This window comes from Brachionichthys hirsutus, chromosome 8 (genome assembly GCF_040956055.1).
Source record: "Brachionichthys hirsutus isolate HB-005 chromosome 8, CSIRO-AGI_Bhir_v1, whole genome shotgun sequence".
In the NCBI taxonomy this organism is placed as follows: Eukaryota; Metazoa; Chordata; class Actinopteri; order Lophiiformes; family Brachionichthyidae; genus Brachionichthys; species Brachionichthys hirsutus.
The window spans coordinates 13273080-13296752 of NC_090904.1; the positions used below are offsets into that span (position 1 = coordinate 13273080).

General features: G+C 44.0%; 1 protein-coding gene across 2 annotated transcripts in view; it reads left to right on the forward strand.

Annotated features, from left to right (window-relative positions):
- The first annotated feature begins 1314 nt into the window (after positions 1-1314).
- Positions 1315-23673, forward strand: part of LOC137898370 (chemokine-like protein TAFA-1) — a 90036-nt gene continuing 67677 nt past the window's right edge. Inside the window, exons 1-2 of one of the 2 annotated variants that reach the window (XM_068742399.1) lie at positions 1315-1337; positions 3196-3332. In XM_068742399.1, coding sequence (XP_068598500.1) covers positions 1315-1337; positions 3196-3332 — 160 coding nt within the window. Of the gene's footprint in view, positions 1338-3195; positions 3333-23673 lie in introns of those variants that run through there. The other variant, XM_068742400.1, reaches the window with a different exon arrangement.

A 23673-nucleotide genomic window follows, 5' to 3' on the forward strand; every position in this document is an offset into this window, starting at 1 on the left:
CACAGTCCGGAGGTGTGTGACGACTTTTTGTCAATCAAGGTGTTCACGTTTCTTCTGTTTCTTTGTTGCTGTGAGTAGAGTTCACTGTCTCTGAAATGTCAAACTGCATCCGCCACAGCAGGTGTGTGGGATTAGCACGTAGTGTAAATCTCTGATTAACAGCGTAATGGATTAAAGCGAGATCCTCCTTATGGAAGGGAAAGTGTTGGATGAACGCAAACAAGGCCGGTAGCTTTCACCGGCCCACATGGCTCAGACACGCACACTTCCACTTACACAAAACAACCACACGCATGCATAAAACACACACCTTAAACAATGGATGTCTTCCCTTCAGATGCAAATTCAGTTTCTGAGCAAATGGCAGAAGGATGCTCACAGGCTCAGGGTGTTGGTGCAGTTTGCTTCAGCGGTGGGAAACATCTAAAAAAAAAAGAAAAAAGAGGCAGGCGGTTTAAAAAAAAGACAAAAACAGGTAGAGAGAGAGCAGTGCCAGCTCTTAATGGATAATATGGTGATTGCACAACTGTGATGAGCCACTCTGCTGTCTATTAAAGGTCCTGCGCTTGGAACAGAGTCGCTTTCACCCTTCAGATGCTGGAAGGTGATGACTGACGAGACTTCAGTCATCGCCCCCCTAGAGTCAGGAGCGCACACACACACACACACACACACACACACACACACACACCTGCTCAGATATAGGCTCCTCACTCTGCATGAGGGGGGGGGGGGCTGGGTTACTAAAACATGCTTCATTTGCTGATGAAAACTTGATGAAGAAGTGGGCAGTCTTTCTTTAAGACGTGATCTCTTTCTCTCTCTTCCCAGCTGGGCTACAGTGCAACGCACGCGCACGCACGCTCGCTCAAACACCCGCTCTGCCTCCCTGACAGACTCTCTACTTAGTGCGTTGGAGGGAGGACTGAGGCTCATACTATCAGCACAGCTTCTCAATGGGGGGACGCAGCCAAGAGCGCACAGAGCAGTCATTCCACAGGAGCCTTCCGCTGCACGCGTGAAAAGGAGGCGACCAGTGAGGGGGGGTGGGGGTAAACTAGCTCCCTGTCATCACAACATAGGAGTTCTACTGACGGGGAAGAGGCACAGAGTGGAGGAAGGAGAGAAGAGGAGATTAACTCATGTGTGGCTGATGCAGCAGCTTCCCCATCCCTCAAATCCCGGCCAGTTCGTGACTTAGACCAGTTCCGTTTTCGGTGACTGTGTTAATACGGATTTCCTAAAGGAACTGTGCAGCAGGGATTGGGAAGAGAGGATACTGGAATTTCAGACAGGGATCTCTGACTTCAAAGTATGGATGGATTTAAGACAACGGAGTGAGTCTGCTGGACAGACAAATAGTGATTCTGACTGAGCGCCTTTCCTCTTGCGCACGCTGCTCAGGTAAGGGTGTGAGACTTTCAAGGTGTTTGGGGACGGGATGGGTGGGGCTTGATTTACTGGAACATATTTATGTTGAGATGCCCACCGAAGGCTCCGAAAATGTTGAGTAAAGTTGGTTGAACTGGATTTATAGAGCGTATAAGGAGAAACTTGTGTAAAAAATCCTCTAGAAAATAAAATAAAATACCTTATTTCTAGTGGATAATACATGACATTCTTTTGCGCAATTTGCTCCATAAGTTCCACGCATCTTTAAATGTGGGTTCATGCGTTGCATTCGTCATCAGGAAACACTATCACTCAACAGTGCACAGATTGTCGGCGTGTTATTAATTAATAAAATGCTTGCTGATACGTGACAGAGAGGGCGACGCATCGACATGATCATTCTGATCGATTTCGCAGAGGCGCCCTTTAAATTGTGGCTGCGTGAAACGACACGAGAAATGCGCTTAAATGGCACGCATGCATGGCGCGTCACTCGGGACAGGTTATGCGCCTGCAGGTGTGCTGCTTGTTTCTGTTCCTCGAACGCATTTATAATGTCACGATGGACGCGCCGCGCACGTAAAGGAGAAGGCATTTAGCGAATCCTGCTTTATTCGTGGCGTGAAACGCGAAGCTCTGCGCGTTAAAGGCGCGCGGCGATTGCAGGAGTTTGATTACACTTTCTGGAAAGCTATACTTTCTTTTCCTCTGAAGCGCAATCCAAATGCTTCCACGCGTCTTCCTGCCGCGTGGATCCTGACCTTCCTCCGTTTGAACGCCGCTGGTGAGAACCGTGTTTTGTATTTGCGTCAGAAAACGACTGACGGTAAGACGCATGGAGCTCAGCGCGCCACGCGAGCGCAGCGATCATTCCCAACACACAGCCTGCTGTGTGGCTCAGAAAAAAAGAAATAAAGAGGAAAAACACGCTCATGGGACCAGTTCGCATTTACACAAACCGGCGGGTTATGTTGGCTTTAGTGGAGGAGTGGGGATTTACAATGCGCTGTTCCTGATTATATGCTTAATTTACGATGACTAATAAGCAGTTTCAATGTCACTGGGAGCGCCAAAAACACGGGCAACATTTACTGACCTAATGGTTTAAATCCCATTTAATTTATATAAATAAATACGAACCAGGAGGCCGTGCGTTTTGATGTGCTTCCAGGCTGGCCTAATTGGAGCGCCTCAGCCTGTGGTGGCGTCCTGGTGCTCCCTGGAGATGCTTGTGTCGTTTATTTTAACATCAGAACTTTTTTTTTTTTTAAAGTTCATATTCGACAGACAATTCCACAACAAGCCACAGACGGAAGGGATGTGGCTCTCAGAACACCTGTGAAGGCAGATACCTCATTATTCAATGAGGGGAAAGGCGTGTCTCCATATGCGGGCCTTCAGCAGCCATTAAGCAGGCGCTTAATAAATCTGCAGGGAGGCTGTTTGGTCCCTTTTTCAACTTCTAGGAAGTTAAAAGTTTTCATTTAACTGCTAAAAAGATGTGACATAGAGTCCGACAAAGGTTATGTTCCAAGGTCCGACAAGGTTATGTTCCAATTAAATTTTGTTTTCTTCATTGTGTGGCACAAATCTATTTCGCACTACCAACTTTAAACTTGACACCTTGGTCTCCTCTTTTTGTTGTCATTCCTGGTGATATAAGAAAATACTTGCATATTTTCAGAGAATAAAATCAGATGGGAGACAGTTTTGGTGTAAAACATTCAGGGTGACGTATGAATATATGAGTGTTATAGGTACATAGACTATGCTGTGATACCCTGTTGTCTTCCCCCCCCACAGACTCGGCCCTACCATGTCCTGGTTATTGGCCATGTGGATTAGCCTCGGCTTCCTGCTGCTGTGCCAAGCCACTCTCTACCAGACCATCCAGCAGCACCATGTGGCCCGGCCTGGTCGCACAGACATTCTCACCTTGGGTACGTCCATGTTTTTGTCAGCCATCACTTTTACAGAACAGCAGCTGGTTGGTGCGACAGCAAGACGTCATAATGATTTGCCGCCGTGTTGTAAAGCGACTCGCCAACATCGCAGTCTTGGAGGATGAGCAAAAGGGAAGATGAATAACTGTGCTCGTTAGAGCAGGTTATATACTCTACTCTGTCTTCCTATATTTTTTTTACTGTATAATTATACAGTAAATATATGTTATTTGCAATTTGAGGAAAAAAATATAGGTTATATTTTGTCTTAGCGCACAGTTCTATTTAAATCTTATTATGGAATCCCTGTTGCACAAAGAGCATCTTCTAAAACTGCAAGTTAGCCCTTAGCGAGCTGATGTGTGTGTGGGTGGGTGAACCTTCTCTATGAGTAAGATGAGCTGCTTTCACTGAGGTGGTGGCCAGTGGAACTTTGATTACTATTGCAGATAGAAATGATAATTGTGTTTCCGCCTTTTGCAATGGAAATATTTAGCAACTAATCCCGACACAGGGGCAGGAGGGGAGCGTAGACACGGAGGCAGATCTAATTCTCTGATTATGGAAAAGCTTAACAGCTTTGCCTGTGGTGTATGTGGGAGGGTTACAGGGAAGGCAATGGCTTCCTTTAAGCTCCTAACAATGAGTACGACTCCCATGCTGAACCTTCCGAGTGGCGCTTTCTCCAGAAGCCGAGCGGCTGTTAAACATCGGCGCAATCTTCTGCTTGGTGCTCTGTGTATTTTGAATTGCAGAGCAAAAAAAATAAAAAGACAATAATTCAGGCGTGGCAAGCGAAAAAAATAAATCCAGCATTAAATTCTCCACGCTTGTGTTGAACAGCGGCGACTTAAAGCAGTGCGTTGAAGCGTTGGATCACTTTCACTGTTGCAGAGCAGACACATGAAAAAATCCCAAGCTATGATCCGAAGTTTTCAAAGTGTCTCGGCTTCATTAATTGGAACAATAGGATGAGCGACAGAGGGCTCAGTATGAATTTTTAAAGGCTGTCTTCTGTTTTGTTTTTCTTTTCTCGGTTGGTTGGCATGCAGAGTTTGCCGAAGATGTGGCGAGGGAAGTGCAAGGCTCACTAAGTGTCTCTTGAATAATGCAGCGATCCCAACGGGGAAGAAAGGGGTGGAAAAAACAAGTCCCCACACACACACACACACAAATCCACAACTACAACATATCTAGAAGGAGTCATTCACACATCCGATAGTTCTCTGAAATGCTTCCGATCAGACTAGTCGGCTCACATGCCCGTGCGTTCTTGAATGCTTACACACCATTTTATCACCAAAGGAATTATGGTTTGGCGTTTTCACATGCCCTCGCCATGGGAATATAGCGCTGTCGTGTCCAGGATGTGAGAACTTTAAGAAGCTGTGAGGTTGCGCTGTGGCGATGCCCTAAAAACAGATGCTTCAGTGATTTGGATGCTCTTAATCTCATATTTCATTTATAGTATCAGAGCGATTTGAGCTCCGGCGCTCCGATTTGAAGTGAAGTCACCAAGAGGTCATCAAAAGAGAGACGTGGTGGTGTTATTTTAACTCAAGTTGTTTCCAGGAAAGGTTTAAAATCAAGCGGTGATGGATAGCAAGCCTAACTGGATCTGACAATCAGAATCTGAGGATAGTTTAGTATCCTCATCAGCGGGCTTCTGGGGGATAATGCTCTATCAGAAGTGGTTGTTTGAATAGAACACGTGTGTGTTTTTCTTCTTGTTGCTGCTCTCTAACTGTAGAATTTACTGTACATCACGTTTTTCTAAAGAGGATTAAGCTGACATCAATCTTACTCGGCGGCGTGAACCGATCTAACCACGACTGCTCGCTTAGAATTGAAATGCTACGATGAATATTTGAATTAGAATTGATTTTATAATTTGAGAAGCTCTCTGGTTTCACAGAGGCAAGAACCCTCAGATATAAATAGATACGTAGGATGTAGGATATGGGGGGTGGCGGGTGGGGGGTTGTCTTTCTTTGGTTAAAAAAAAAATCCATGCTGTCTTTCCTGATATATTGTTTTCTGTAATCAAATAATGTTTGTCTCCAAAGACCGATGAAAAGACGTGTTGCTATATTGTCTGACATGCGGAAATTTATATCGTTAAATTATTGTATTAATGAAGCATAAAATATGCATGACTCAGAATGTCTCTGCTGATAAACAGATTAATAGAAGGTGTTTCATTTAAGGCGCAGGCATGCCATCCGGTCTCTGAAACTGATTGATGGGGAAGGTATTTTAATCTGTGTTTACACCGCGTCGTCTTTTGCTCAGTCATAAACCCCGGCTGGAAATGAAGACAGAAAGTGCTTATTTGGAATATGCTTTGTCCTCGAGCACTTTTTTGTTGTTGTTGATCTTGGCTTCCCGGTTGATACTGCTTCTGAGTGTTGGCAGAACTCTCCAACCATCCCTCATGGACACAGGGGGGGGGTATCAGAGGAGGGGACGTGAAGGTCACGATGAGCCGCTGGAACGCTGCAATCTCCCAGCCTCTTGAAGCGTCTAACAATGTTTAACAAATCAGCTTAGCTGCCTTCTGCAACAGCGATTTGAAGGCAGATAAAGAAACTGCAGGTTCTCCGGTTTCCTCCCACCCCAAAAATATGCAATCTAAGTGAATTGACTGCTCCAAATTGTCCGTAGTGTGTGAGTGAAATGTTGTCTGTCTCTGTGTGGCCCCGCGATGCCCTGGCGACGCGTCCGAGGTGTACCCATAACGAGCTGGGATAATCTCCAGCAACTGCAGTGACCCAAAGAGCGGAAGAAAATGGATGGATAAAGAAACTGCGGCTGTTGGGATAGTTTTAAGATCTCTTTATGTTTCCATAACACGTCGGCGGCGGCGTCGAGGAAGCTCCTATGGAATCGAGCGTCGCCTGACTGCTTCGCAGCCTGCTTAGGAACCAGCGCCTCGCTCCTTCCCATGAGCCCCTGCACCACGCGGCCTCCCTCGCCATCCTGCTCGTGTGGCTGAAGATTGATGGCGCCCTGATTCTGGGCAGCCAATTCTGGTCTCTCAAGAAATAATCCACTACATTGACAGATGAGCTGAATCTGACTCTCCCCTACCTGCCAACACAACGGACACGAATCCTCACTGCCAGGCCTGCCCCGGCACAAACCAGGCCGCTCTTGACAGCGCCGTGATATTGGACTCTGTATCAAGTCACTAAGAGCATAACCAATTTACATTGTCAGTGTCTCGCCTGCAGAGGCAGGTTTCCTGTCTTCCAAATGCAAAATGTTGTAGTCAGTTACACTTAGCAGCCAGCCCATTTATTTACCCTTGTTAAAACCAAATACATACGATAGGCAGGTTAATATAATTCACCAGTACCCAGAGGGGCATATAACAACACTTAACTGCTGCCTTTTTTTTTTTTTTTATCTATTATGACTCTGACGGGGCAGTTTAAGAGACGGAACAACTTGATGTAGCTGTAAAATTAACTCCGCCTGCATGTTATGCTTTGATGCCCACCTGCTTCTGATGGGTTATCAAACAATTTTTATTTTTTTTACAGACTGTCTATAACGCGCTTACAAAACTATTCATATGTTATGAAACCATTTATTGCGTGAATTGGCTGTGGTTTATTCAAATATCATAATTAGACAACGCTCCTGGTTCCCATAAATAATGAGTCCTTAACCGTGAAACCAGTAAAGTTCCACCTACAATCTTGTCTGAGTTCATGTTTGTAATATTTTTTTCTTTATTTCAGACTGGTGATTTCTCTGTTAGCCTCATAAAGAATATTGAAAAGATTCTGGATCACCACCAAATGCCAATGGATTGTCTCCCCATGTGGCATTCCTATGCATCTATGCATCATTTCTCAGTAACCTTACTAAGAGACAAATAAACCGACAGCACTGGCAAAAAGGTAGTATCCTTGGTGGGATGAAATTTGGAGTGATCCAAATATAAACTAGAAAAGCCCTGGAGAGCACAGACCTCTGCCAAGCACCTCACTCCCCCTCTATTGTGATTTACACCAAAAATAATGGCCCTACATTTATTTTATATATGGGGTATAATGTCACTGAAGAGCCCAGAACTTGTGCAGGGGGGGTGCTGCTGCTTTTCAGCCGCTGATTTAAAAAGTCTATCCACAGATGAGTAGGAGGCATTTTAATGAACCCAACGTTCAATCGACCGTGATGCTCCCTCAGTGTGGAAAACATGTAATTACTTTGATAAGATAAGATTCCTCATATGGTCAAACTAGGGCAATAACATTGTCATAATCACGCATGTTTTACAAAAATGAACGTACCGGTAGGCATCTTTGTCTTTGAGAACGCGGCCTGTCAAAATGCTGTAGTGCTCGACTTTAGATTTGTGTGTCTCTACCGATGCTCCAGTTTTTCAACTTGAGATCTAAGGACTGGAGTTTTCCTGGGGAAAGGAAAAACCTGACAATATAGACAAGATGCTGAAGCGAAGCTTTATCGTAATTTAGAGTAGCTGCCTTTCTCTTGATGAGTACCGGGTAGAAGCCTGGGAGCCTTGCATACGCTTTGAACTGATTTTTCCTTCCGTTGCAGCACATATGGCTCGGATGATCGGGATTGTTGAGACCTTACCTTTATGAACTCGCAAACTCAGTGTGCATCATTTACAGCTAATTTCCACAGCTTCCCAAATCCTTGTTGGAATAGCTCGTTGTTGGCAGCGGCATCACAGGAGTGCATGTGCCTTTTTTTGTAGTTGTTCCACTAACACTTTCACTGTTGCTGAATGTGCTCATCTTCCCGCTTGACGTCTGTGAAGGTGTAAAGGCCTTTATGAGCAGCAGATGTATCCATGCAGCGCTCGGGGACGGCGTTCCATGTGGGCATTCTGTTCTTATTTCTTATTTTGACATACGGGGGGGGCAAAAACAGCAGGGACTAATTAGAGCTAGAATGTATGTTCCATGAAAACTATTTTAAATCTAGTTGAATGGACGAGGCCTGAGTCGTAACGTTTTGAAAATGAGTCGTCTGAACTGGCTGCCGGCGCTGGGCCATGGGCATTTACACGCGTATAAATGCAAACGTATAATTTCTGTTTAAACACATTCACGTCGTATCTAGTATGGCCAAAGATTGTCAGGCATGCGGTTGGAGCCTTAGACAAGACTGTACTCACCAGTATTGATAAATGGCACTTCTGCTTTTTGCCCACATGAGTACCCTTACTTATAGTACCTCCACTGTGCGACTGATAACAGCAAGCCACTTGAGACACAAGAACAGTCTTTTACTTGTCTCCGCATCACCGTTTTCACCTTTTCTAGTCCAATTCAGCCACTGTCCAGGTCTTCTAGAGCCAAATAAAACTAAATTGAGAAACTGATAAATTGTTTAAAATGCTAATTTAATTACTTTTATTTATTTATTTTGAGAGCATGGCAGTCCCATCATTTGCCAACCAATAAAATCAAATTCTATAATCGAGCTCTGCATGATCATTGCTTTGAAATTGGGGAGCTTAGTAGAGGGCTCTTCGGTGCCGTGCCCTCTCGCTTTATATCGCCATTTGAGGTAATAAAAGTCAACCTTTCTGAAACCTAGGTAATAACCGCCTGAGCATTCAGGTACCGAGCAACGCTCTGTTCGCGTCTGGCCTCTTCGCTCAACCCTCCATCTCCTTGTCCTCTCCCTTTCCTCCATTCCCTCATCTCTATCGGCCCCTCAGACGATTTGTCATGGATCAGATGAGACAATTTGTCATGGATTAGTGCACTTAAATGTCTGTGTGATAGTGGAAGCAGTCACTGGAAAAGCTTAGGAATCCTATTACACTGCATTTTATTGCAGACGAAAGGGGAGCGAAGAGTGGAGGTTGAGTTGTCACTCTCTCTCGCCTGTGTGCCATTTTTTTTTACTTTTTCTTCCACACATAATTGGATATTCAGTTAGAGGTGTGCTTTACTGATTGGTCTAAAGTTAACGGCCAAAGTAGACGTCACGAACACACCACAGTCCTGCTGTTAAGCCTCTACGTCCATATGGAAGATAATACGCAGCAAACGTGGACTCGATGTCTTGTTGTAAAGAGTACTTCAAAGTCTTGCAGAAATCTTTACCCAAGTGGTTTTGCGTGTCACCATTTTGAGACTGGATAAATCAGTGGGTGTGTTGGCAGAAATATCTACTAGAGATATTTAGATATGCCTACTGTAGATCCTTTGATGAACTAGAGCTCCTTAAATACATTTACTGGAGGTCTTTATATAGATTTGAGGCAATAAGAGGGACAGTGAAGGTTCGACGTTTTGGAGACAAGGTCAGAAAGGACAGACTTTGATGGTTTGGACATGTCCAGAGGAGAGACAGGGACTATATTGGTAGAAGGATGCTGAGGATGGAACTGCCAGGGAACAGGACTAGAGGACCCAGGAGAAGATGCATGGACGTAGTGAGGGAGGACATGAGAGTGGCTGGTGTTGGGGAGGACGATGCAAAGGACAGGGTGAAGTGGAGAAGGCTGATTTGCTGTGCCGAAAGTAGAAGAAGAAGGAGGTCTTTATATAAATTCACTGGAGTGATAACCAAACTTGTTCCATTATTTTAGACTGCAGCTCTATTAATTTATTGGTGTTCAATAAAAAAAAGAATCCTGCGACGGAGCCGAAAATCCCAGCATCAATTCTTTACATCACCTTTAAAGCTTTTTCCTGTGGAGTCAAGCTGAAGAATTGACGGCGCGGTGTGGACCTTTTATTATTATTATTTTTTTTTAAGTTAAAGCAGCTCAAGGTTTCAGCAGTCAATCTTTTCTCCCAGAATTCAATATGAAGTTGGTGGCATTTCCTTAAATAGCAGTGAGAAAATCTGGCTCCAAATCTGCAGCAAAAAATAGGATTGTTTATTTTGTTCAGTTTATTTAGCAAAGCGAAATGATTCAGAAATTCAATTAGTTGTATAGTTAATATGATCTAATTAGACTGTCGTATGGTAAATGAGTTACTGAGGCAAAGTGAGTCCTCGGTGAACACGCAGTCAATGACTAACATTTGTCCCCTACAATGAATCCAAATGATGGAATCACGTAGCTCTGCTGCATCACAATTACCTTCCAGTGTGTCTCTGCTCTATTAACATCAGCAAGACGCTTCTAAAAGGCTTGAAGGGCCAGGAGCTGATGGAGCAGCTGTTTGTGATGCTGCATGAATACGGACGACAATAATCTATGATAGCATCTTTCTGCTCTTCTGCATGATACAAATAAACATTATGTATAAGAGACCAAAAAAAATAACATGAAGAAATCTATTAAAAATGTAGGCCTACGGCTGAAAATGAGTTCACGTGTGTCAAGGTGTCGCGAGGCAGATGGGCTGTTTGAACTCCACGAGTCACCGTATGACGGGTTTGTCTGTCTTCATACTCGTCATTGGAAATAATTGGGGGGGGGGGGGGGGGGGGGATCAGCCGCCCGTGTTAAAAAGCACCTGTGCGCTCTGCGTGAGACAATCACTTGACATGAGACTGGAGCAGGATCTAATTTACTAGCATCTGATCTCACTCAAGGCAAAGAACCGGAGTACAAGCAGTGAAAGGTCTGAGAGGCTGGAGAGACGCTGCTAAGCCAATAAATGCTAATACCATGGCGGCTTTGCCAGAGGAGAAGTGGAATCAGAACATGAAAGATTATTTCTCATTGACTTATTCATCGCTGAAAATGACACTCAGAGCAGAGGCTGCTCACTTTTACTTACAAATGTACCACGTATATATAATAGACTGCCTTTAAGGGGAAAATCTATATGGACAAATAACATCCATGTAAGAGCAATAACACTTGGAAGTGTTTGTTTTTTTTAACTGTTATCTACAGCAGAAGGGGCAGCACGGAAAGGTCACTTGATGCATTGCGTGACCCGGTGAAAGGAACGCGCGTCTCTCACCTCCTCGTTTCAGAAGTGTTTCCTCACTGCTCATAACGTGTAGCTTCAGACACATGCATTCAAGGGGCTGTCCAGGTGAATCATTCGTTCGACCTCTGATAGGGGACACAAATTGATTACGGCTTTTGGAATTATGGGAACAGGAATCCTCTTTTCTTGAACATGACTCCGCTTGTCAGGCATATGATTGAATGTCTGTCTCCATTTTCTGCCCAGAGTGCTCCGTCAGCATTAGCCACGTCCTATTTGTCTTTCCCGATGTGAATCTATGTGGCCGCTGTGCCGAGGCAGCGCCGCATTGTCTTATCGCAGCTTTATTCGACAGCAGATATTGGAACTTGAGGTGTCGCAGCTAACTGTTCATCACCGCCATGCAGAATGTGTCACGGGAGATGGAACCAGCCAAATACTGGCGTGAACAGACGGTATCTGTCCCTTTCTCGCACTGTTTTGTATGCCCATTGCATATATTGTATTAAATGTGCCAGTCACTTCTGCTGTACACGGCAAAAAAATGCTGACAGACTGTAGAAAAAGTCGGTGCACAATTAATATCCGTTGGACCTGCAATGCATCTTCATTTGCCCCAGCATCTCCAGCACATGTCAGGATCACTGAACATGACTCAGTGGCTTCACACCTTCCTGCTCAGCTGCTGTGGTCCAGGTGAGTGAGGGAATGAGGGATGAGGTGACGCCTGCATCTGTCTGTCTGTAGCCTAATGACCCAGAGGGGTCTTCTCTCCCTCTCCCTCCCTCCTTCTCTCCACACCTCCATGCTCTTTAGCTCAGTTATTCTCCAGACACCTCATCTGCCTATTAGCCCGCTGCTATTCTTTAACTCGCAAACTCCCCTGCACATCAGTTTCCTCAGAGGACTTGCCAAAAAAAGACACGTTTAACTTCATCTTAGCAAAGATTGACGCGCGTGCTTGAAAGGAAGTGTTATTTAGCACCTCAAGCAGCAAGGCTCGGAGGATTTTCGCTTCACATTGCGGTGGTTTAGGTGATTGTAAGTTTTTTTTCCCCCATATATAGCCTGTTTTCTTCGACATTTTTGAGGTTTAAATAAGGATTAATGCATTTGGAACTTGAAAAGAAAATCCCAGAGGACTGAAAAAAATGAAGAAAAAACACAAAGTGAAGTTAGTGTAGATTTGTAAAAAAAAAAAAAAATCTCCAGGTTGTTGAAACAGAGCTGATCGAACCGAGTACCTTTCCACAAGCCGTCTTTGATCATCACATTGTTTCCTCATCCTTCCGGGCTCCAGTCATTTCAGAGGCGCTCTCCGCATGTCTAACAGAGGACTGGGACTGTGCCGATAAATGACTGGATCCCTCGCCACCTCTTCTATCGTAATGTTTATTTCTCGGTCCTTGACTCATGAAAACTCCAAGCTCTGCCACGACAGACAAACGGCAACATTAGGTTTTTGTAATCTGGCTGAAAAAGTGTTTCCTTTTTAAGCGAGTATTCTACGATGTGTAATTGTACTTGCAAATTAGACCCCCAAAAAACGCAAGCTGCTCGGGATAACGTCCCTCCATACTATTGCAAATGTAGGAGCAGAAAAATCAGTGTGCTCAACATGAGTGTGTGATCTCCAGACGCCGTTTAATGTTTGAATATTGAATGCTGAAGAAGTGATTGGCATGTTCAAGCTAGATTTCTTTCTCTCTTCCCATATTTTATCCCCCCCCCCCCCCCCCCAGACGGCCTACATCCTTGTAAACGTGCGTGAGTTGGCTGAATGAAAATCCGACTAAAAGCCGAGCCATTCTGCTCCACTCTCGTCAGGAACAGGAGCTTTTGTTTTTACTCTCAGCAGATGCAACGAAGTGCTGTAACATTGTGATGTTGTGCTGAAGAGAGAGAAGCACCTTCCGTCAGCTCACTTACTGTATATTAGCTTTTAGTATTAAATTCCACCTCGTCCTCGGTTTCGCTGCGTGCAAGCCTTGAATAGAGATGCAGCCGCGTCTCAGCACAACTCCCCCTCTTCTCTTATGTGCAATCAAAGTGGGGGTCTTTTGATTCAACCGTGAATAAAATACAAAATGCTTTGTGATCCGTTCAGTGGTGTCTCGCCGGGATACTAAATTTGTAGGTTTTCTTTTCCAGGCATGGCACCAGCAGAAAGGGAAGAGGTTGGCTTTCACAGCACTCCTTTCGCCTCTATTATTGATTCACTGTTTAGTAATTGGTGACACACTTCTACACTTTTATTTAATTTTTGACTTGCACATCATAATAACGTTATAAAGGTTTGTGGTCCAAGTCTTCAGGCCCGTACTAAGTCCATTCACTATTCCAGCTCTTTGGTTCCTTCTGCCATTCCCTCTGGGAGCAATAAAAGTATTCTGATTAATCTGTTGAATGTAAAGCTGGTCTGAAGTTGTAGTTATTATTAGTACTGCTGTAGATACTTATGTCTATGTTTTTATCTCACCTTGATGTTAATGTGCACTGTCTCCCACTTTCCTGCTCAATTGTATATGCATGTTCGTAAAATGAATGTGGGTAATGGTCAACTGTAGAAACAGAATTGCCCTTCGTCTTTAGGGCAAGTAGAAACAAGTTCCAGCCGATCTGGGAGCAACTGCTAATTTATCGTTTCATTTACTCAGGTTTTTCTTGCTTTACTTGTTTTTATAAATTATAGAGCGAAAGTTAGGGAATTGCAACCTCACAAGTTTAGCTTCACAAGTAAAATACTGGAACTGGCGTTCGATCAATAAATGCTGCTGTGGTTGGGGCTCTGTTAAAAATCATCTTTTCTTTTTCTTTAAGGAACAACGGTTTAAAAAAGTGGATCTTTGCTGGATTGTGGACAATTGAGTAGAAACATGAGGATGATACTGATGGCTCCAAGAAGGCAATGAAAAAATATGACTGTAGTGTAAATTAATAAAGCTAAGTGTAAAGATGATTAAGAAGTTTATGACGTGTTAATTTATTGATCGAATGTTCCTAGAAGATTGGGAACGGTGTCCTCTCAGTATCAGAAATAAAAGTCACAGTTTCTTCTATGCATTCCAGAAGGCAGCAAGACTCTAGGAATTAACTTGAGCACCACTTCAGTGCTAAATCAATGAGGGTAGATTTTCTGGAGCCTAAGGAGATGAAAGCCCCTCAGTTGTGCCGAGCAGCTGTTATTCAACACCAGCACCGGAGCAGAGGGACCCTCTTTCTCCCCGTCTAGTCAGAGGTGTGGTGTGCTAATGTTAGTGGTATTTGTGATATTGCAATGCGAATACGAGCCACCTCATAAGGACTTGCAGGCTCCCGCGGACGTGTCATCCCACCCTGGGGCGAATTGGATGAGAGGCGAGTGCTGATCTCGTAAGGTCTGTCTGGAGCGATGGCGCTCTCTGCAAGTGCCCTTGTAATAGGCGTCTTACTCATGGGACGGCAGCAATAAAACAGCCGAGCATTCTTTATCATGAGATCTTAAAGGAGAGATGTGATTCTGGTGCTTTCTAAAATCTAGGTTTAACATTGATGATGGCGTTATACACACAATAACATCTAATCTCGCCATGCAGTCTCTTTATTGTTATCCAGGTGGGATGCTTGTACTGTGAGGGAGAATATTACATTCCTGTCCTCTCTAGATGAGTGGATCCTGTTCAAACCGTCCCAAATCCAGCGAATAGACCATTTGTCTTCCTGTTGCATCTTATCCTCCGTTCGCCGGTTACCATTTTGTTAGACTTTTCTGCATGCTTGTTTGGCTCGAGTCACCGCATTGTGTGTTTCTGATCTATTTTTTGTCTGGGTTGTCTGTCGGAGTCAGTCAGCCAGCTTGCAGCGGCGCTGGAGTCGAGGCCCATCCAGATAGATAGCATCCGTTTCAGAGATGTTGTAATAATGGGTCAGGAGTGGCCTCTGTCAACGGGTCATATGTCTAGTCTGGTTCACTTCATTTGCTCACTGCTCCACAGATGTGTTGGCTGCTGCGTCAAATCATTATAGCGACTGTCTCAGAGCTCACAGTGTTCTTCAGTACGTCCATGCCTGTCTGTAATGCTTGAAATGTTCTAGCTAATTTTACTTAGGGACCAAGCAACTCTGCGGCTAGGTCCTTTTGGCGTTGCCAGCATTTGTTGTCTTCCTTCCTTCCAGGAAACGGGTGTTAGCATGCTTGAAAGAAAACGTTGCACACAGGTCCAGTTCCATGCCAAATATATCCTGGGAATGCAGCCGGCACCGCAGTGGGAATGTTTGGCATACGGCTGGACCTGTGCGGATGTTGCACACACTTTATGCAAAATAAGTTTTCAAACTTTAAGCTATGTGAAGGCGGCTCTATTCCTGCCAGCTCGAAACGCTTCTCTGGGTCTGAACCAAAATGAAAGCTGATGGTTTTCTCACTTGAGTTCCTCAGTCCTTTTTTTTTTTTTGTACTTTCTCTTTTGTCTTTCTTCTCAAATGGCCAAATCCCAATTCCCTCTGGAGCAGCAGCTGTCATGTATTTAGCCTTTTTCCCTTTAATCTGCATGACCTCTGTTAGATCTATGAAGCCGCCTCCAAAAACATGCAAAGTAGGTGAATTGGTGACTCTAAATTGTCCGTAGTGTCTTAGTGTGTGCGTGAGTGATTGTCGGTCTGTGTGTTCCGGGGTGAACCCCGCCTCTCGCCCATAGCAAGCTGGGATAGGCTCCAACAACTCCAGTGACCTGCAAAGTGGAAAAGCTGAAGAAAATGGATGGATGGAGGCACAAATGTGTATTAAATGTGCTATGTTTTAATGGGAATAGCTTTGAGTAGTTTGTTTTACTTCACTTCAACACGGAACATACTGTATGCTAAGAAAAGTGGTCATTTAGCTCTAATGTGTATTGATAGTCGATGAAAGGCGACATCTTTAACTCCCTGTGTTTAATCTTTTTACTATGAACACGATAATTGTGTCCCTTTCTTTTCCTTGCCGTTACTCATCACGGGGGGGCGAAGACGGTTCCAGTATCGCGTTCAGCCCTATCTTATCTCATCACACTTTGCAAATCCATTTTTAAAAGGTTAGACTTAATGGCAAGATATTAATGCTGAGAATCCATTCCTTCCTCCTCCTCCTCCTTGCCCTCCCACTTCTCAGATACGAGATTACACATTTCCCCCCTAGAGCAACAGACAGAAACTAATCCGTGGTCCACGGCAGATATTGGGCCCATCCTCGCCGTGTGGCTGGCGGCTTTGCTGTGTAGAACATCGGGCATTTAACAATCCTCTGCTGAATTACAGCCTCAGTTATGCACTAAACCACAGAGATGCTCACATGCACACACAGACACACACCCACCCGTTAAATTTTGCATATTCATGTGCTACAATAAAAGACAGAAATGTAAAAAAAAAAGTGAGAACGGATGCTTTAAAGCACACAGCAGATGTTTCATTAAAAACCTGTGCCATGTGATTTCAGGTGGAGCAAAGGTTAAATATCAATATCAGCATTCGGCCTATCAAATTAAGTGTATTAAGTATCCCATTAGTGGCCTATTCCGTTTTCTCTCTGAATCGGTGGATCCTGAGTGGAGACATTTATACTATGCAGTGCATGGTAGAGTGTTGCAGACACTTTGCATTGCAATCGCATCAAACACAGCAGGTTTGACGATATCAAAACAACATATACACATATGTGTACATATGTGCATATGTACACAGTCTTCAAACCTTCAAAAGAGTATTTCCAAGAAATCACAGAAATACTTGTTTTAGACGACTCGAGGAACGGCTGTGCTGATAGGACACCAGTAGAGATATTACTAAATAATATAAGTCATTAAAAATTGATGAAAACTACCCCACTTGTTTCTAAAGAATTAATCTGTGTACAAAGACCACATGAATTAGTGGTGTGTGTGTGTTTTTTTTATTTAATTGGCTTGTATACTTTGCAGCACTATTAATGGCATCGGTATTAAACATACTCTCCGTGTCTAAATATGGCTTCTGTTGGCTCCATTTAAATGGAAGACTGCTATTAATACTGAGCTTTCATCCTACTGGCATAATTAATCAGTATTTAGTTGGTTTTTTTTGCATTAAAATGTCACATATGGATCTTAACATCAAGAACTCACCCGCATTAATACATTTCTACCACGAGATTAGGATGAGTCGGAACCCAAATATCCGTGGTTCAAATAAATCCATGCAGGTGAAACGCATGCGTGACGCGGTGTAGGTTTCTGTGGTGAACCCCCCAACAGCGTCAGGAGATGTTTGACTCTGCAGCAAATGAGGCTTGTTCATGTGACCCAGGCTGCACACACGCTACTTATCTTTTATATCTTCCTCCTTCATTGCTTGCAATACTAAAAAATAAAGCAATGTGCGAAATATCCTTTTACTCATTGCTGAGTGTAGATTAAAAGCTCCTCATCAGGCATGCCAAATGACATATGTTTTAATGTCTTTGGACATGCTTCTTTGAAACCCAATAATTTAGTATCCCATTGATCTGATTAAAGTGTCTTTTTTTGGCCCTCTTTAAAGAACCAGATGCTCCTTGCACAGCCCTGTGTGAAGCATAGAATAACTCATCAGTCGATCAGCCAATTTTCTATTGTGCTTCTGTGAATACAGCTGTGAGCTCTGAACCACATTAATGAGCTGCTCTGTGCGTGTTTCAGACGTGCGGCAACACACGAGCCAACGCTTTTCAGAGTTTTAAAGACGCTTTGGAAGGGGGGGGGTCATTCGTTTGTGAGCTCAGACCCTCCTTCACGCCAGTTTGCTGGGCTAAGTACAATTCATCAACCCTTAATGAACTGCACAAATTGTTTCTCTAGGATCTCAACTCAAGGAGGGGATGGAGCACAGGAGCACAGTGTGGAGCAAAGCATAATGGCTTAGGGCTGCAGAATTAGACAATGATGTGTAAAAACAACAGTTTCTGTGTGCATAATTCAATGAAAATTAGTTTAGATATCTCAGAAGCGTTATTGGCTTAGAAATCACACTCCCTCTCTTAATTCACACCAAACAACAAATCCAACAGAATCAATAAGCGCTAACCAGTTTTCTAAACTGTTTTTCTTAAGCATTTAAAGTCTCAGGACGGGTCTGCATTGTGCAGTTAAGTGGGTGACACATGCATGTAGCCATGGCTGCACGGTTGTCTCTGCACACAGGCGCCTGCAATTAAAATGAAAGACGCCGTGCGTCATTATTTGTCACGCCGTGACATTCGTAGGCCCATGGATTCAGCTGTGAGTGGTGGGGTGACCATATTTAAGCACTTGTCTTCCTCCTAGGGTCCATTTGTTCCGTCCATTTCCCTGCATTTGAACATGATCACACAGTTCACAGGGCTCAGCAGGAACAACAACACTGGGGAATTGTCAGTTACTTGTCTCTGGGGCAACAGCAATTATTGGGAACTCTGCTTGACTGTAAAATGCATTTGATTCCAGGATACCTCCTGAAAATAAATTGAATATCAGAGCTTTTTAGTAGGAGGCTTTACTGTAAAAAAGTAATTGCAAACACAACTTTAATGAATTCGCCCCCACAGTTTTTGGTTTTTACATTCCTTAGCTGGGTTTACCTGCAGTCTCTCCAGCTGTCACCCCTTTTACTTGTTTCACTACAATTGATTATTTAGTAGAATGTGGAAAGGAAAGCAGCGCAGGTGGCAAACGGTCTCCTTCTCTTTCTTTTCCTTTGCACTATGTGTTTTTAAATGGAATAGAGAGTGGGAGAGAATGAACCCATCTGCAACACGGTGAGTCATCAGGCCTTTTCCGTGGTTGATAACACCCCTGACAATCTGTTGGCGCAAACTGTTGCTCAGCTACAATTGCCACAACATCACCTGTTGTTGGACAACATGCAAACAAATACCGTCTGGACATCTGTCAGCACATAAGCTCAGCGAGGAAACTTTTCTTTATTGATAAGACACCTCTGTTAAACTCTTATCTACTGTTGTGGCCCTTTCATTAAAATACATTTACATTATTCTGAATTTAATGAGAACTAGAAAAGCACTTATAGAGCACTGACCTCCACCAAGCAGCTCACATCATCCTCTCTGCTCCTTTTCAAGCAGAACCCTTCACCTCACTTCACACTCAGCTTGGCAGAAACACCTGGACTTCCTCCATCCCTGCACTCTCTTCCTCTCATTTTCTTCTTCAGCCCTGAAGGGGATCAACTCTTCATGATTGTTTTAATACCCCCCCCCAATCTTTGAGCTAGTTGCAGTGGAGGATGTTTTGTTTGATACATCTTTTCCAGATTCCACTCGCCATTCTAACCAGGATATGATCTCCCCCCCCCCCCCACACTCAAAAACTACTGAGACAGGTGTGCCCCCCCCCCCCCCGTTTTCTCTATTTCCCTGCATCACCTTTTGTCATGGTCTTTTCACTCCCGCTCTTTTACATTTTTCCAGTGAGAGAACTCCCCAGGGCGAAGGTAGCGAGAAGCTGTACGGTGCAAAAATGAGAGCTTTGACTCTGCATCAAGCTCTATTGCTTGATGCAGAGTGGAGGGTAAGGCCGGGGCAATGGACTTCGATTGAGCAGAGCAAATCCTTTTAGCAAATCCTCGTCATTCTATTACAAGGAGACTTTGAACGAAGACCTGCAGTTCAGGATGCTAAAATAAAAGACACTAGTATGAGATTTTAGGCTCTATTCCCACTCTACCGTTATAACGCCTCCTTCAGAGGTGCAAGGCTGTCATATTTGCTCTGTGCCAACAATTCAAAGCCGCAAAAAAAACAAACCCAGCAATCTTTGTTCCAAGTCACAGTATCAGGCACGGTGTCACACTTACATCTCATCTCTCACACCTTTGTAGTTTTTTTTTTACTTCTTCCCTTCTTCTGAAGTGCTCACTCAGATTTGTCATTTTTGTGGATTTTAAGCGATCAAAGTGGTAAATTGTGTACAGTATAGTTTATGAGACACCATTTACCTCTCTAGCACTCTTGGTGCTTTGGTTTGAATCAGATCAGAAGGATTCCAGAACGGGCCTTGAGCCACAGTCAAAAGGCCACGGTTTCCTCCATTATTCATCGAGTTCCCGCACTAAAGCCACGAGAGCGTTTTGAACGAAGAGAGATGGCGAGGTTGATTTTTGAGAGAAAACCTCCTTTCTGTAGCTGCCATCCCACGGAGACTCTTCCCAAAAGTCCCCCTTCATTCCAAAAGCACCAGCTCTACTGTTGGAACAAAGGAACAAAGGATGTAAGCAAAATGAATGAGGGAGCAGGAGATGGAGCGAGGCAGAGCACCTTCCTCTGTTGTTTCCTGACTTGGCGTCCCTTTCTCCCCATTTTCTCTCTTTAGCTACCTCTCAAAGATGACTAGAGTTAATAAGAAGAGAGAGAATATTCATTTTTGCAGCCCCCCCCCCCCCTGCCAGCAGTCGCTCAGCATCTAACAATCATCACACGCCATCTCACCCCTAGCAGTAAAAGGGCATTGCCTGTTATTGCATGTGAAAGATGATAAAAGGGTCAAACGCAAAGCTGGAGTTGGGATAAAAGATGAAAAGCCCGTTCAGACTTTTCAAGTAAAACCTAAGTACATCCTTGTACATTCCATTCAGCTGTTGTATTCCCAGCAGAGCATGTATACTGTGGCTGTTTAAGTATATCTTTGCACAGCTAGTCAGTGCTGAGCATCGGCCATAAGCAATGCTCTATCTAAAGTGTGCCCCCCCCCCCATGCTATAACGCCTCTCTAGAATTCCTGATGTCCTCGCCACCCAGGGGAATGTTTCACAAAAGGAGCCTGAGAGGTTCGATCCATAACTGAACACGTATCACTTTCTCTTCCTCGTCCTCTCCTGCATTCTCTCCCAATCCGCCGACACAATCGTACACCACCTCCGCAGAACAATGAGAGAATTCTGTGATCCCCTGTTGTGTGAATAAAACTCATCCCTCCACTCAGTTCTTTTTTTTTTTAAATAGCAGCATACAGTATCAGCAGAATTACTGCAGCTTGGCTATGACGCTCGCTAGTGTGTCAAGCCCAGAGGGGTTTACGGCTTTGATCTAACGCACAATACCCCAATGTGGGAGGGGAAAACGTCTGCGTGTGTGCACGCAAACCTGTACGCAAATGATTCTGCAGCTCAGCCGCATACACATCTGCAAAGACACACAAGTGGGCACACACACACACACACACACATACACACATCCTCTTTGATATGGTTCCAGGCTTTTAGTGGGTGATTAGGAGAGGCGACCTAGCTAAGGTTTAAAGTGACAGGAGGAAGCAGGAGCCTGCTGTGCGTTTAGTTGGAGGAAACCAATACTCTGTTGGTGGATAGGGGAGTAATTGTGCTCTAGGGTTGAAGGGTGAGAGGAGTGAGCACCTTTGGAGTAGGAGCCAATGAGTGCAAAGGGGGATTAGGATGAGGGTGGGGGTGATGAAGACTATTCTGGGGGAGTTGATTTCAGACTACCCGCCACATCACCTCCACAGACGGCAATTAAAATGCCTCCAGCGGGATTCTAATGTGTTTGTGTTTGTGTGTATGCGTGTTGATGTGTATTTACATTACAGTGCAGGGTACATTTATGCAGCACTGCATTCATCCAGTGTTATACAGATGTCGTCTGCCGCTGCGGTACAACGTGCACACGCCTTTGTCCGTGCACGCACCTGTTTACCAAAGCCAGCACTTGTTGGTCATCTAAGGGCTGTGAAATATTAATGCCACCCCCCCCTTAATGATTCATAAATTGTATTCCAATGCTCGTCACTCTGCTCCCCCTCTGAAATGCCGGATAATTAGAACATTGGCTTGGTTAAGAAAAGGAGTGAAACATGAGAGTGAAGGACGAGGCGAGAACCAAGTTCATCTCCTTCCTCCTTCATCCAGACACATGCAAGTTTCTGAGGGATCATAATGCAAGTACATAGTATTGATAGATATATGTACTCCTTGGGAATTTCATTTTCATGCCAGCCCTGAACTGCTTTGTATATTTGGCTGGGACATCTTGCCAGCCAGATCGTGACACCTTACAAAATATCAGCTTTATATCAGCAGACGGGGAACGAGGGAATTCCTTATTTACTGTAATAAACTCTTCATTATCTGGAGAGCACTAAGGCAATTTCTCTCTCTCCTCACATTAAGATATGGCGAGGCTTCGCTGTATTGTATGCTAATCGAAAGAGAAAAAAAACACATTCACATTACATCTGCCTTATGTATTTACGCCGTATCGATCGGAGCCTCAAAATCACCACTCAGGACTAAATGAAAAGAAAATAAGCCTCTCGCTCTACAGCTCCTTTATCTGCCATTTCTCTCAGGCTTCCTGGCTTTGCCTCGCTCTCCTTCTGATTCAATAACATCGCGTGAGATGGGCACATTAATATCAGGACTGTAGCAAATCTCCAGTGGCTACTTTAGATCCTATTTCTCACCAGCTCACTGATGCTTTAAGTCTCTCATCTAAACCCATACAAGTGCAGAAGTGGCTCCTCTGCAGGAGCAGTGACTGTCTGCTTACAGGAATAGGTGAGGTGATAAAGGACTGAGCTCCACTTATTTTCCTTAGTCTTTAATAGATTTAATTGCACCTCACATGTCTGTATAGCTTTTACAAAGATGGCAGGCAGGTTGTAGAGTCGAAAGTTGAGGGTTGGTGAGATGGTAGGACACAGAGGGTGATCATTTGCGTGTAGGATTAGAAAGCTTGCACCCCCCATATAGCAAGGCTTCAGCCCTCTAGTGGCTGGCGTAGGTTTTGTTCCAACCCGGCACCCTTCGCTGCATGTCTTCCCCGTCGCTCTCTCGTTTCCCGTCGTCTCTTTTGCTGTCCTTTTCCATGAAAGGATAAAACACAATAGTTGCAGTCAGCAGCCGAACCTTTGCTACCTCTGCCAGGGAGGTTATTTTTTGCTGTTTGTCTGTTCTGTTAGCAAGATGACTCAAAAAGTTACAGATTTTTTTTATTTATGGGGTACACGTGCGTTTTGGCGTGGAGATTTCTAACAAGTGTCGTCTTATAGCTGAGTCATGCTATATATGCTTTTAATGCTGTTTGTTTGTTGTTTGTTAGCAGGATGTGAACCCTCACTGACAATGGCAATAAACACCTTCTGATTCTGAGGATTATGAAAAAAACTGTTGGATGGATTTTGATTTTAAAAAAAATCTGAAGATGGGTCTTGGTCTAACTGAGATTTTGAGAGTGATCTGGATACTCGTCTGGATACAAAAAAATGTACTTACAAAGGAAGGCTTTTAAAAAAGAAATCATATATTGTAAAATATGCATTAAATTCACTGACCAAAAATCACAGTCATAAAGGGGTCAGATATCACAATCATCCAAAATGTCATCTGGATCTGATCTAGAATGAGGTCAGGGGGAAAAAACCACTCCATTTCCGGATTCCAAAATCAGTAAAAAAATACCGATTCAC